The sequence below is a fragment of the Molossus molossus genome, unplaced genomic scaffold (genome assembly GCF_014108415.1).
Source record: "Molossus molossus isolate mMolMol1 unplaced genomic scaffold, mMolMol1.p scaffold_m16_p_11, whole genome shotgun sequence".
In the NCBI taxonomy this organism is placed as follows: Eukaryota; Metazoa; Chordata; class Mammalia; order Chiroptera; family Molossidae; genus Molossus; species Molossus molossus.
In genome coordinates this window covers 81,162,826-81,176,224 of record NW_023425346.1, presented here as the reverse complement: position 1 = coordinate 81,176,224, position 13,399 = coordinate 81,162,826, and the positions used below count along the sequence as shown (strand labels likewise).

Here is a 13,399-nt window from a genome sequence, read left to right as displayed (position 1 = left end):
AGTTTTCAATGTCTTGCTTTCTCTCTTCTCCTTCTGGCACCCCTATGATGTAAATTTTGGCACGCTTGAAGCTGTCCCAGAGGCTCCTTACACTATCCTCATTTTTTTGGATTCTTTTTTATTTTTGCTGTTCTGATTGGGTGTTTTTTGCTTCCTTATATTCCAAATCGATGGTTTGCTTCTTGGCTCTATCTATTCTACCATGGAATCCTTGTAAATTATTTTTTATTTCAGTTAGTGCATCCTTTATTTCTGACTGGTTCTTTTTTCTGTTGTTGATGTTCTAAGTTCCTTGGAGTTCTTCTTAAGTTCCTTGAAGGTCTCACTAAGTTCCTTGAATGTCTGGCTAAGTTCCTTGAGCATCCTTATAACTAGTGTTTTGACTCTGTATCTGACTGATTGCTTATCTCCATTTTGTTTAGTTCTTTTCTTTTATTTGGGATATGTTTCTTTGTCTACAAATTTTGGCTGCTTCCCTGTGTTTGTTTCTATGTATTAGGTAGAATTGCTATGTCTCCTAGGCTTTGTAGGGTGGCCTATTGCTGTAGCTGTCCTGTAGGGTCTAGTGGCACAGCCTCCCTGATCACCCAGGTGGGTCCTTTTGGTGCACCCCTACTGTGGACTGTATACCACCATTGTGTTGTAATTGAGTCTTGATTGCTGTTGGCATGTCAATGGGAGGAATTTACTCAGGCTGATCAGCTGCAAGGACTGGCTGTGCCCACTGACCACTGGCCTCTGACTCCCTTGGAGGATCAGCTATGTAGGGACCCACCTCACAGAGCAAGACTTACTTCATCAAGGCTCTGGTACCTACTGAGTCTACTCATTGAGTGTGTCACTTGTGGAGGTGGTTGGGTGGTGGTGTTTCGATGTGGTCTGAAGCTGTCCACTGGGTGTGCTGGCTCTGGGGCAAGGTCAGCCATTGCCTGTGTTCTATCTGGGGCCACCAGGCATAAGCTACAAAGTGATCTGCCAATGGCTGCTTCTTGTGCTGGGCTTGGAGGTGCCCAGGAAAAGCTAAGTTGTGAACCAAGGCTGGCTGCTTCTAGTGCCAGGCCTGGGGCCACTTAATGAGTGGTGTGAGGCTTGCTGAGCCCAGATGCTGCTTGTTTGAGAGATTTTAGGAAAATCTGAAGCAGGATCCAAGACAGGCCAGTCCTACGGTAAAGCCTTTGGACACAGCTTGGGTGGGCCCAAAAGTTGGGTTGGGCGGGGCCTCAGGGAATTACCAGGGTGGGGCAAATAGTGAGAGCCAGGTTGCTGGAGTCCCAGATATGGCGCCAGCCTTGTGGGGGAAGGGCTCACCAAAGGAACAAAGGCTTCAGCCAGCACGTCTGTCCAGGAGAAAGCTGCCTTTCCAGCCCTCCTCCCAAGGCCAAACAGCTCAGTTCTTCCCTATATGTCTCTGGTGCCTTTCAAGCTGCCTTCCCTCTGAGCTTAGAGGGAGCAATTCCAAGCAAGTCTGTGCGCGGGCCCTTTAAGAAGAGCTGGGGCAGGGGGCTCCAGCAGCCTCAGCTCAGTTCTCACTGGTTTTACCAGGCAGAAGTGATGGGGATTCTCTTCCTGGCACTGGAACCCTGAGCGGGGCGCCTGGTGTGGGACGGGGACCCCTCAGTCCTCAGGAAGGACCTTCCCAGCCGAGGTGTCCTCCTGATTTGTATCCGCCACACGTGGGTGTGGGACCAGCCCCTCCGCCTCCACCCTCCTACCAGTCTGGATGTGGCTTCTGCTTTAATGTCGTAGTTGTAGGACTTCCATTCAGCTTGATTTCAGGCGGTTCTGAAGGATGGTTGTGCTTTAGTTTAGTTGTAATTTTGACGTGGTTGTGGGAGGACGCGATACCGCGTTTACCTACCCGCCATCTTGACCGGAAGTCTCGAAGAGCCTGCTCTTTCTTCAAGAAAGGGAATATCTTGCCCTGAGACTTCTGTAATTGTCACCGAAGATGTGTGATTGAGAACCAAAATATCTTTAATGCCAAGTGATGATGAAATAGAAAACGGAGGTGTATCTTGGTAGCGGCACAAACTTCCACTGTGTGCCCCTGACTTTTCTGAAGTGTATCTCTGTCTGCAGAGATTTCAGGTCATGGTTAAAGATTCTAGACTAACATAAACATAGTCATGGTCAACCTTTGAAAAGTTTTTTTTTTTTTTTTTATCCTCATCCAAGGACACTTTTTTATTCTTTGTTCAGATAGAGCAGGAGGGAGAGAGAGAGAGAGAAACATCGATGTGAAAGGGACACATCGAGTGGCTGCCACCCGCACGACCAACCAGGACTGGGGACAAACTGCAACCGAGGTACATGCCCTTAGCGGGAACCGAACCCGGGTCTCTCCGGACCGCAGGACGACGCTCTAACCGCTGAGCCAAACCGGCCAGGGCTGAAAAGTTTTTTAAACCATGGGTGGTATCTATGTATGAGATGTTTTGTAAATTGTTAAGTATCCTGTTGTGACTGCTGCTTCCAAAATCAGTTCTTCAGGAGACATAACACTGCCCAGAAGACATTAAAAAGGATTAAAGCTTTAATTTTGACTGTTTATATGAATGAAAAAATCCTAAATATAAATTGGCACAATTCAGATATCCAGTAGCTATCTAGTCGTGTGCTACAAAAATAAAGTTATAGAAGTACCGTGTCATCAAGGTTTTCACATTCAGTGTCCACATTCTTCCTGCTAAAAAATTACACATATAGAAATCCTGTTTCAAGAAAATACTGATTTAGGGTTTTCTTGCTGGGATTACCAAGGCTTTGAAACATATCATCAATGGTGGTGATTCTTCCCCAGACTCTAGATAATATTTGGAGAGGAGGGAGATATTGACCTAGACTATATTTTTTATTTATTTATTTTTTAAAGATGGGATTGCCTTTTTATTTATTGATTGATTTGAGAGAGAGAGAGAGAGAGAGAGAGAGAGACATTGATTTCTCATTCCACTTATTTATTTATTCATTGGTTGATTTTTGTATGTGCCCTGACCTAGGATGGAACCCTCAACCTTGGCCTAATTGGAATGACGCTCCAACCAACTGAACTACTGGATCTTTTATTAAAGATCAATAAATAGCTCTTTTAAAAGAGAGAAATAAGAGAAATATAATGCTATTTTCTCACCAGTCTTGGCAAGATATGCATAATAATGGCATTTGGGGGCTGGACACAGGGGTCCCCCAACTCAAACACCTTCAGAAGGCAGGCATATAACAATGTGTGAACTTCATACAGATTCAATCTTTTTAGAAATATGAAGTCTACAAAACAAAACAAGTTTTAAAATCTCTACTTAAAACTTCTCATGAAGTTCTCATGAAGTAACACAAAGAAGTCCCATTCTTTTAACTTCCCCTCTGTTGTTTACTGCTTTGAACTTAAACTGGTTATAACAATAGCTGCAATTATGGATTTTATTTATTTATTTATTTATTTATTTATTTATTTATTTATTTATTTAGGTTAATCCTCACCCGAGGATATTTTTCCATTGATATTTTTAACTAGAGTGGAAGAGAGGGACGAAGAGAGAGAGAGAGATATCGATGTGAGAGAGACACATAAACTAGTTGGCTCCTGCACAACCCCAACTGGGGCCAGGGGTTGAACCTGCAACCCATGTACATGTCCTTGGCCAGGAACCAAACCTGACACCCTTCAATCTGAGGGCTGATGCTCTAATCACTGTGCCAAACTGGCCAGGGTGATTTTTTAAAAATTGATTTTAGAGAGAGGAAGGGAGAAAAAGAGAGTGAGAGAGAAACCGCAGTTGGCTGTCTCCCACACGTACCCTGACCGGTAATTGACCTGGGTATGTGCTCTGACCAGGAATCAAACCCTCCACCTGTTGTTGTGTGGGTTGATTCTCCAACACTGGCCAGGGCTATGAGCTGCAATTATTGAGCATGCTTTATTTGCCAGGTACTGATCTGACCACTTTTTGAGAATATCCTTATGTGATCGTCTATGACTCAGTACTATTACTATTCCCATTTTACAAGTAAGGAGGAAGCTGAGATTTTGAGGTAGTAGATGATTTGTCTAAGATTCCACAGCCAAGAAGAGGAGGAGACTAGGATTTGAAGGCAGGCATTCTGATTCCAGAGCCCATAAACCACTTTATTGCCTGATATTTAAATGACATCTGTGTTTATTATTTTACAGTCTTGAAACGAAATTAAGCCTAAAAGTTTCTCCCTGACCCAACGTTAATCATTCACTCTGTTTTCTTGCAGCAACCAACAGAGTCATACTGACTGTACAAGTGGGGACACTAACTTCTCGCTGGACCATTAGAACAACCGGTATGTGAGTGTCTTCAAATATGTGCTGTGTCTTCTTGAACTGTTTACGTGAAGTGTGGGGGTAAGACACGCAGGTCAGCCGGCCAGTGTGGCTCAGTGGATTGAGCATCGTCCCATGGACTGAGAGGTCCCAGTTCAATTCCCCAGGGCACGTGCCTGGGTTTCAGGCTAGATCCCCAGTAGGGGGCGTGCAGGAGGGAGCCAATCATTGTTTCTACCTCTTTCTCTCCCTTCCTCACTCTCTAAAAACAAATAAAAAACATTAAAAAAAAAAAAAAAAAAAGACATGCAGGTCAGCCTGCAAGGGCCTTTTATGAAGAGACCTTGATCCCAGCAGAGTGAAAATAGGTATCATTCCATTTCCACTTGACGCAGTTGTTTCTCTTTTGTTTTTTTTCATAAAGGAAAAATTCTCACTCCCAGCCTCACTGCCTTTAAAAGTGAATAAAACCTTTGTATGCCCAATATTATTTAGCTTTTCTACCTGAGGTTGATTTTCAATCAACTCACTGAAGAAGTTATTGTGATCCGGCAGGTATGGCTCACTGGTTGAGCACCGACCCATGCACCAAGAGGTGGCCAGTTCAATTCCCAGTCAGAACACATGCCCAGGTCCTCAGTGGGGGGTGTGCAGGAGGCAGCCAGTTGATGTTCTCTCTCCTCGATGTTTCTATCTCTTTCTCCTTCTCCCTTCCTCTCTCTTTAAAAAAATCAATAAAGGAAAAACACATTTTTTGAAAGAAATTATTATAAAGGATATACTCAGTTTGGCTAAGCTTCCTGAAAAATTCTACTCATTTCCTAAACGAACGTCTCCCACATCTCCATTCTCAGTCTCACTGCGTAGGGCTCTTCCATCTTTGACTTCAATTGTGACAACATTCTCCCAAACTACTACCAGATGATATTTACAAAAACAAAGATTCGGTGATATCACTTCCTCCTACAAATCTTTTTATTTGCTCCCAACTGGCAATGGAGTAAAATCCAAATGCTTAAGCATGACATTCAAAGGATTTTATTACCAGAACACTCCCCTTTTTCGTTGTCTCTTTTCCAGCCAAACCAAAAAAATTTCCATTCTTCCTAATATGCCAAGGAATGTTGTCCTTTGTTTTAATGTCTGGCATTAAGCGATAAATGACATGGAAACTACAGATAGGCAAGATACTTCTCACCCTGGCCAGTGTCACTCAGTGGTTGGAGCATTGGCCCACAAACCAAAGGGTTGTGGGTTTGATTCCTGGTCAAGGGTACATACCTGGGTTTCGTTCAATCTTCTGCCCAGTTGGGTGTGTGAGGAAGGCAACCTGTTGATGTGTCTCTCTCACATTCACATCAATGTTTTTCTCTCTCTCTCTCCGCCCCTCCCCTCATTGCCTCATTCCTTTCACTCTCTCTAAAAAAAAAAAATCAATGGAAAAAATATCCTTGGGTGAGGATTTTAAAAAGATACTTCTCTATTAAAGGATAGGCTATGCCCAGGGTTAGGTGCAATCTACAATCACTGTTCTCTACCTCTTACCAACCAGCAGTAGCTGTCAGTATCACACCCAACCTTCAGTTTCCATTTAAACTTCTTTTGTTTCGCTCGGGTCAGTAAATAGGGCAACTTTATAAAACACTGCTATGCCTCAACACTTTCCAAGCAGAGATTGTTCACCCAAAGGGCAGCAAAAAATTCTACGGGTGCCAAACATCTTGAGTACAATCTGGGGTGTGGTATACAGTTTATACTTGATAGTTAGTGGACAATACTGAACAATGCCCCCAAATAACCCTTACCCTCCCACACACACATATATGCATGTGCTGTTTAAAAAATCTCTCTTCCCTAAAAAGATAGTCCTTGAAAAATTAAGTTTGCTTTCCACATATGCGTGCTGGGTCATGGATCTGTGGTTTTCACCAGAGATTTTCTCTCTCATGTCCACTGATTCATTCAACTCATTCCTGTCATCAATCAGAAGCGAAATACATGTTCCCTTAAGGGCTCTTATATTTTCATAGGAGACACATTCAGCTCTTGAGTTCTTTTTTACCACAGTGCCTGGGGAACCCTACACAGTCAAACCTATCTGACTCAACATTATGAAACTAAACCAGACCTCTCTATATTCACCAAATGTTCTGCCAGAAGGCATCTTTGTGCTTGTCAAGGTAGATAAACAAAATGCTTCCCTCTATAATAGCCAAGCCTTGTTTAAAGCCACACTGAAAAGTTTAGTGAATGCACATTTCCACCAGATGTCCTTTCCCCAAGTCATCTGGATTTCATAGACCATTCATGCACTTTCTGCCAGAACTCTTGCACTGAAATCAATTTACTCAGAAAAGAGTTTCAGCTTTACCATCTATTAAATCAGAATGGATCAGAAACCAATTTGTTTAATTCAATAAACAGTTCTGTGCTCCAGAGCTAGACATCTGCCACTTGAGCATCTGGGTAAATGTTACCCAGAAGTGATAACGTGGGTGCTTCTCGAGCTAATTCCCTGCAGTGAATATGCCTCTTCACATGCTTCGGAAGACAAACCAGAGACTTCAGGGACGCTTCTCTGAACTTTGCTCCACTCCAAGCATTTCTCTCACATTCCTAACGGGCTTGGGTGGATCTGCATATATTCGTGTCCACAATGCAGCCTGTGACTTACTTAAGTGGCCGCTCAAAAGATTTTTATGATCACGGAGATCTTATTAGTCTTTATTTCTGTCCGAAATATCTATTTGCCTTTCAGTAGCACATATGGTTTAAGACAAACACAGTAGCTATTTCCTCTTTTCCGTCAAGTCTAAGAGCTGCATTCTGGCATTGTGACTGTGCTCCTCACTGCCAGCCACCGCCTTCCTGTTTAACAAATGTTTCCTTCAAACCTGGACTGAAAGACCGAATCTTGCCTGCTGTCCATCTTCATTTCCAGTTACTGCCCAACAAGGCTCCTTTCCATTGCCCAGAAATCCCTCCAGGTTCACCTGCATCTGCGCTTCCAGCCCCCGTCACTTCTCCACGTTTGTAGCCGCCACGTGGTCAAACCGAGGACATATTTCCCTATCTCTTCTTTCTGGGCCTCTTTTGTCCTTCCTCTCTTATCTCACGAAGAAAGAACAGATTAAGTATAACACAACATGATTGATGATACAGCAGAATATCAGTTTTTAAATATTTCAAAACACACTCTTTAAGTTTAGGCCCTTAAATTTAAATTGGCAGAAATGCACAAGGTAGTGAGCTTTCTTTATAGACCACGTTTTTTTTTTTTGGTATGTGCCCCTAGCTGAAAGCAAACCCAGGACTCACTGGTCCGCAGGCTGGCACTCCATCCGCTGAGCCAAACCGGCCAGGGCTGTAGACCACATTTTAACTTTGAGGTTGCAGATAGTATTTTGAGATTGCATTTTCACACACTTCATTTGCACTCTCATATATGTGCAGTTTTTTCCAATCCTTACCTGAGATATTTTTATTGATTTTAGAGGGGGAAGGGGAAGAGAGATTGATTGATTCATGGTCCCACTTATTGATGCATTCATTGGTTGATTCTTGTATGTGCCCTGACTGGGGACCAAACTGCTACCTTAGTGTATCAGGACAATGCTCTAACCAACTGAGCTACCCAACCAGGGCTATTTCTATTTAAACGTAAGTTTCACCTTTTACTATTGAAAAGCTCAAGTTTTTTAAGAATTCGCAGGCCCCAAGGGTCACAAACTTGCAGCTGGGCAGAATATGGCCCAGGGCTATTTTGCTTAAAACAGTAATTTAGTATTTGGAAACTTTTCACATTAAAAATATAAATATCCAGGCATTCTTCAAAAACTCTGGCAACACTAAGTGCTCATTTCCCACATGGAAACAATTGGCAAGAACTGTGTAGCTGCTGTTCACTGAAAGTAAGTCCACTGCGCTTTGGTTCACCCAGATCCCATTGTCTCCCTGACCTGGCCTACTGCACCTGGGGACATTTAAATGATGAAATAAAGGGCAGAGGATGTTAACTCTGCCAACACAGTATAGGTCCAGTATCCTCACAACTCAAGATCTGCCCATCATTTTCTCACAAAGCTGGAGTCCAACCAGCCCTCCACAGTCAATCGTGAAAACTCCCACATTCAGTCTCCATGGTTAAAAAGGGTGTTCCTTAAATGCATTGGCTGTTTCCTGTTCCTTGGAAACTTGCCTGAAAAGATCCATGTGACTGGCTCCCTCGCCTCCTTCACAACTTTGCCGTTGTCATCTTCTCAGCAAGTCCTTCTCTAACCACTGTATTGAACGTTAAAACCACCTCTCCCATTCCCGCTATCCTGTTCTCTTCCCCCCATTTTCTACAGCGTTCACCACGTTTTAGCATCCGTGTGATTTTTTTACCATATGTCTTTTTTATTGTTGATTTTTAACTATATATCTCCTCCCACTAGATTCTAAAATCTAAAAGAGAAGATACAGTTATCTGATTTGGTAAAGGATCCCAATCAGCTCGAACAGTGCCTGAGAAATATGGGCACTTACTAAATATTTGCTGAGTGAATGAGTGACCAGGATTCAGGAAGGGTGGTGGCCAACTCTGGGTTAATGTTATGGGTTGAAATGTGTCCCCCCAAACGATGTGTTGAAGTCTTAAACCCAGTCCCTCACAATGTGACCCTATTTGGAAATAAGGTCTTTGCAGGGGTCAAGTTAAAATGAGGTCAGGTAGGTGGGTCCTAATGTAACATGACTGGTGTCCCTATATATAGGGAAAATTTGGACAAAGACAGATTATGCACACAGGGAAGATGAATACCATGTGAAGATGAACTCAGATATGACAGTGGTGCATGTCATATCTGGAGTGCCAAAGTTTGCCAGCAAACCACCAGAATCTAGGCAAGAGGCATGGAAGGGACGCTTCCTCACAGCCCTTGGAAGGAAACAACCCTGCCTAGCCTTGATTTCAAATTTCTCCAGACTTTGAAACAATCTATTTCTGGTTATTTTAAGCCCCCAGTGTAGGGTACTTTGTTGCAGCAGCCCTAGGAAGCTAATATGGTGAGTCTCTAGATATTTGAGTAAGCTTAAATGAGGTTTGGAAACTTAATTAAATCTGGAGGTGCCTGTAAACTGTAAAACAATATACAAACAAGGTACACTAATTAAACAAGAATATGCCCTCAAGGGTCAACTGTGTCTGCCCCAAGGACTGGGTAGAACAGGTGCTAAATTCTGCCTTACTTCCCTCTTTTATGCATCTCACCCCTACCGTTTACTATCATCTCCACACAAAAATACCTGCTCTAAGTCACAGGGGAATTCCTAGCTTACATGTCCCAAGAACGATTCAGCTGGGCAGCATTCAGCTCCTCTTGAAGATCTCGCTCCAAGCCTGAACTGGTCTGTGCACCTAATCAACTCATTTGCTTTCCAGAAGATCAGGAATCTCTCTGGTATGGTTTACTGTTTAAAGAGATTCTGTTCAGATAGATCCCTCACCCAAGAGAATTGGGAGGAGAGGTGGTAGTGTCCTTCATCAGGATCTGTGATCATCGGGCTCAGCAGGGTCAGTAATGACACTGTAAGGGCCAGGCTCCAGGCTTTTGGTGAGGATAGTGTTTGTGTGCAATTAGGGGTCTTTCCTGGGCTTTTCCATGCTGGAAAATGAGGTTTCTTCTGCTCACTGCTTAAGGTTTGATAAGGTGATTTGGTCTATCTCCTGGGCCACTTGGCTGCAGAATTGCTAACAGTCTAAAAATATAAGTCATAGGTACCAAGAAGGTAAGGGTGTCCTAGTATACAGGCAGACAAACAAGACAGGGATTTGGAGACTAAGCTGGAAAGGATTCAACACCAGGAGGGCTAGCCATCAGAAGGAGCAGAGGAAGCAGAGGAAGATCCCAGCCCTGAACGAATAGGGCAGCAAGAAAGAAGCCAATTCTTGCTCCCTGGAGTAGGACACGTGAAGGAAAGAAGTTGGTATGAAGGAACAAGCCAAGATCCTGGGGATGGAGCTGTGGGTCAATGTCAGAGATTCTGGCAGCAACACTGACTTAGGAGTGAAGTCACAAATTCTCACCTGAGGCTTTAAAATTACATTGGTTCTGAACAGGATTCCTAGGAGAGCCAATTATGTGTTAAGCACATGTTAAGCACCTGTGATATGTTAAGACTTTTACTAGGCACTGTGTGGTACAAAGGTGACATTGTTTTCAAGGCATTCACAGTGTGGTAGGGCAAAAATTAAAGATAAGTTAGTGATAGAATAGTGTATTAAATATGGTAAGAGTGTATGACAGAGAAGGGAATGTCGCGTAGTTAAGAGCTCAGGCTCTGGGTCCAACAGATCTGAATTTAGATCACAACTCTCCAGTTATAGGTTGCATGATCCTGGGCAAGTCACTAAGCTTCTCCAAGCTTCAGTATCCTTTCTTGTACATGCAAATCATAATAGTACCTACTTTATAAGATTCTTTCGATGATCAAATTAGATCATATATGACTGGTACCTAGTAAATTATCAATAACATCGACTATTATTTATAATAAAGGTTGTTATTATAATTATCTGGGGGAAGCTAATATCAGAAATGTTTCCAAGAAAAGATGGGATTTGAGCTGAATATTGAAAAAATAAAGACAAATTGGGTGGGTGTTGGTTTGGGAAGACACTAATGAATTGCATTTGTTTTTTTATAATTATGCCCTGCCACATTCCTCAAATGATTTTTGGTAGGATGATGAATTCAGTGTTAGTCAATTGAGTGTGAGATGCTGGTGAGCAAGCAACACAGGATGTTTTCACTCTTCATTTCTAACCCTGCTATCAGCCCAAATCTTACATTTTTCCCCATTATGATTGTGGCTCCATGAAATTAATACAACTATTAATCATGTTTCTACTTGATTTTGAATACTAATAGAAATAACACAAAATATAATTGATGACACTAAAATTGAAACCCAGTAAACTTTGTTTTGAGTGAAGTATTGACATATAAGTCTTAACCCGGAAAAACTGGTCTTGGTAGGAGTAAAAAAGACTTACTTTGGGCAAAATTATAATAGGTAAAATTTGACATGGACAAAAATAAAATAAAACCAATTACTAAATCAAATCTTAGTTGTAAATGTAGAAAATAATTAATTCAAAACAAAGGAATTTCCGTAAAATAAAAATTTAAGCCCTGGCCGGTCTGGCTCAGCAGTTGGAGCATCAGCCTACGGACCAGAGAGTCCCAGGTTTGGTTCGCTCTAGGGGCACAAACCAAAAAAAAAAAAAAAGAAAGAAATTTAAATACAGCTTAATTGTACTCTATAGGCAATTAGTGGAGAAATGAAATGGCCAGAGTCAAGTTTATTCCAAAAGATACCTTTTGCTTAAAAAGCCTTCTATATTAATGTAATACTGATGAACGTGTTCACATTCATAAATATAAGATCAGAACATCCATGGGTGCAATATAGTGGGTAAAAATCTCCAGTGCTTATGACATCCAGGCGGATGGGTCCAGGAAGCAGTCAGAACTCTGTTTAGAGCTTAAGAAGTCATGCAACAACTAGGGATTTTGAAGTCATCACCACATAAATATTAATCTGGTCTCTTTTTTTGCATCATCCATAAAATAATGCCTAGGAAGAACCTAATAAATTCCTTTTGAATGTCAGCCCCACAAGCATGATGAACAGAGGAACTGCACCTGTAAGGTTAATCATTTTAATTTAGCACTTATTGAATACTTTATAAAAATGAACTTTCAGAGCTTTGAGAATAATCAGTATGAAGCTGAGGTCCATCAAGACTCAGACATCTAGAGTATAACCCCAAGTACTATTAAGAAATATGTTCTTTCCAGTTCATAAGATGAAATATTTTCATCCCTTTGTTCCTAGTCACTGAACATCTCCTGTTCTTTTAAAAATTGTTTTGTGTTTTACATTTGCTTCTATAGATTTCCTCATTCTCTACTTCTCAAGGTCATGGAAGATCTAGAGGAAACATTATTTGAAGAATTTGAGAACTACACCTATCCCATGGATGATTACTCCCCAGAGTCTGATTTGGAAGGGGAAGCGCCCCTGGGAATGGTTCACTGGATCTCCTTGGGGTTATACTGTTCAGCATTTGTTCTGGGCATCCCAGGAAATGCCATTGTCATTTGGTTCACGGGTTTCAAGTGGAAGAAGACAGTCACCACTCTCTGGTTCCTCAATCTGGCCATTGCAGATTTCATTTTTCTTCTCTTCCTGCCCCTGTATATCTCTTATGTGGCCATGAATTTCCACTGGCCCTTTGGCGTCTGGCTGTGCAAGGCCAATTCCTTTGTTGCCCAGTTGAACATGTTTGCCAGTGTTTTCTTCCTGATGGTGATCAGCCTGGACCGCTATGTCCACTTGATCCACCCTGTCATAGCCCATAGGCACCGAACGCTAAGGAACTGCCAGATTGTTATCGTACTCATTTGGCTTCTGGCTTCTCTAATAGGTGGTCCTTCCCTATACTTCCGGGACACTCTGGAATTGAATAACCGCACCATTTGCTATCAAAATTTCCACGAGCATGATCCTGACCTCACTTTGATGAGGCACCATGTTCTGACCTGGGTGAAATTTATTATTGGGTACCTCTCCCCTTTGCTAACAATGAGCATTTGCTATTTGTGTCTCATCATAAAGGTGAAGAAACAAAGCATTCTGGTGTCTAATAGGTATTCCTTGACCATCCTTGCTGTGGTTCTGGCCTTTTTGATTTGCTGGACTCCTTATCACTTGTTTAGCATTTGGGAGCTCATGATTCACCACAGTAGCTATTTCCACCAGGTGCTGCGGGCTGGAATCCCCCTCTCCACTGCTCTGGCATTCCTCAATAGTTGCTTGAATCCCATCCTTTATGTCCTAATTAGTAAGAAGTTCCAAGCGCACTTTCGCTCATCGGTTGCTGAGATACTAAAGTATACGCTGTGGGAAGTCAGCTGTTCTGGCATGGTGGGCGAACAGCTTAGGAACTCTGAAACCAAGAACTCATGTCTCCTGGAAACAGCCCAGTGAGATGCTACTCTTCCACAAATCAGAGCAAGGCTTTTGTGTGGGTCCCCAGGCCGATGTTTTCAGAGTATTGGG

The 13,399-nt window shown here is 42.4% G+C and overlaps 1 protein-coding gene across 2 annotated transcripts in view; it reads left to right on the top strand.

Moving 5' to 3' along the window:
• The window catches only part of GPR1 (G protein-coupled receptor 1), a 47,701-nt gene extending 34,310 nt beyond the window's left edge, over positions 1-13,391 (top strand). Inside the window, exons 1-2 of one of the 2 annotated variants that reach the window (XM_036254799.1) lie at positions 4,250-4,311; positions 12,232-13,327. In XM_036254799.1, the coding sequence (XP_036110692.1) occupies positions 12,260-13,327 (1,068 nt within the window). In that variant the 5' untranslated portion in view covers positions 4,250-4,311; positions 12,232-12,259. Of the gene's footprint in view, positions 1-4,249; positions 4,312-12,231 lie in introns of those variants that run through there. The other variant, XM_036254800.1, reaches the window with a different exon arrangement.
• Positions 13,392-13,399: the final 8 nt, after the last annotated feature.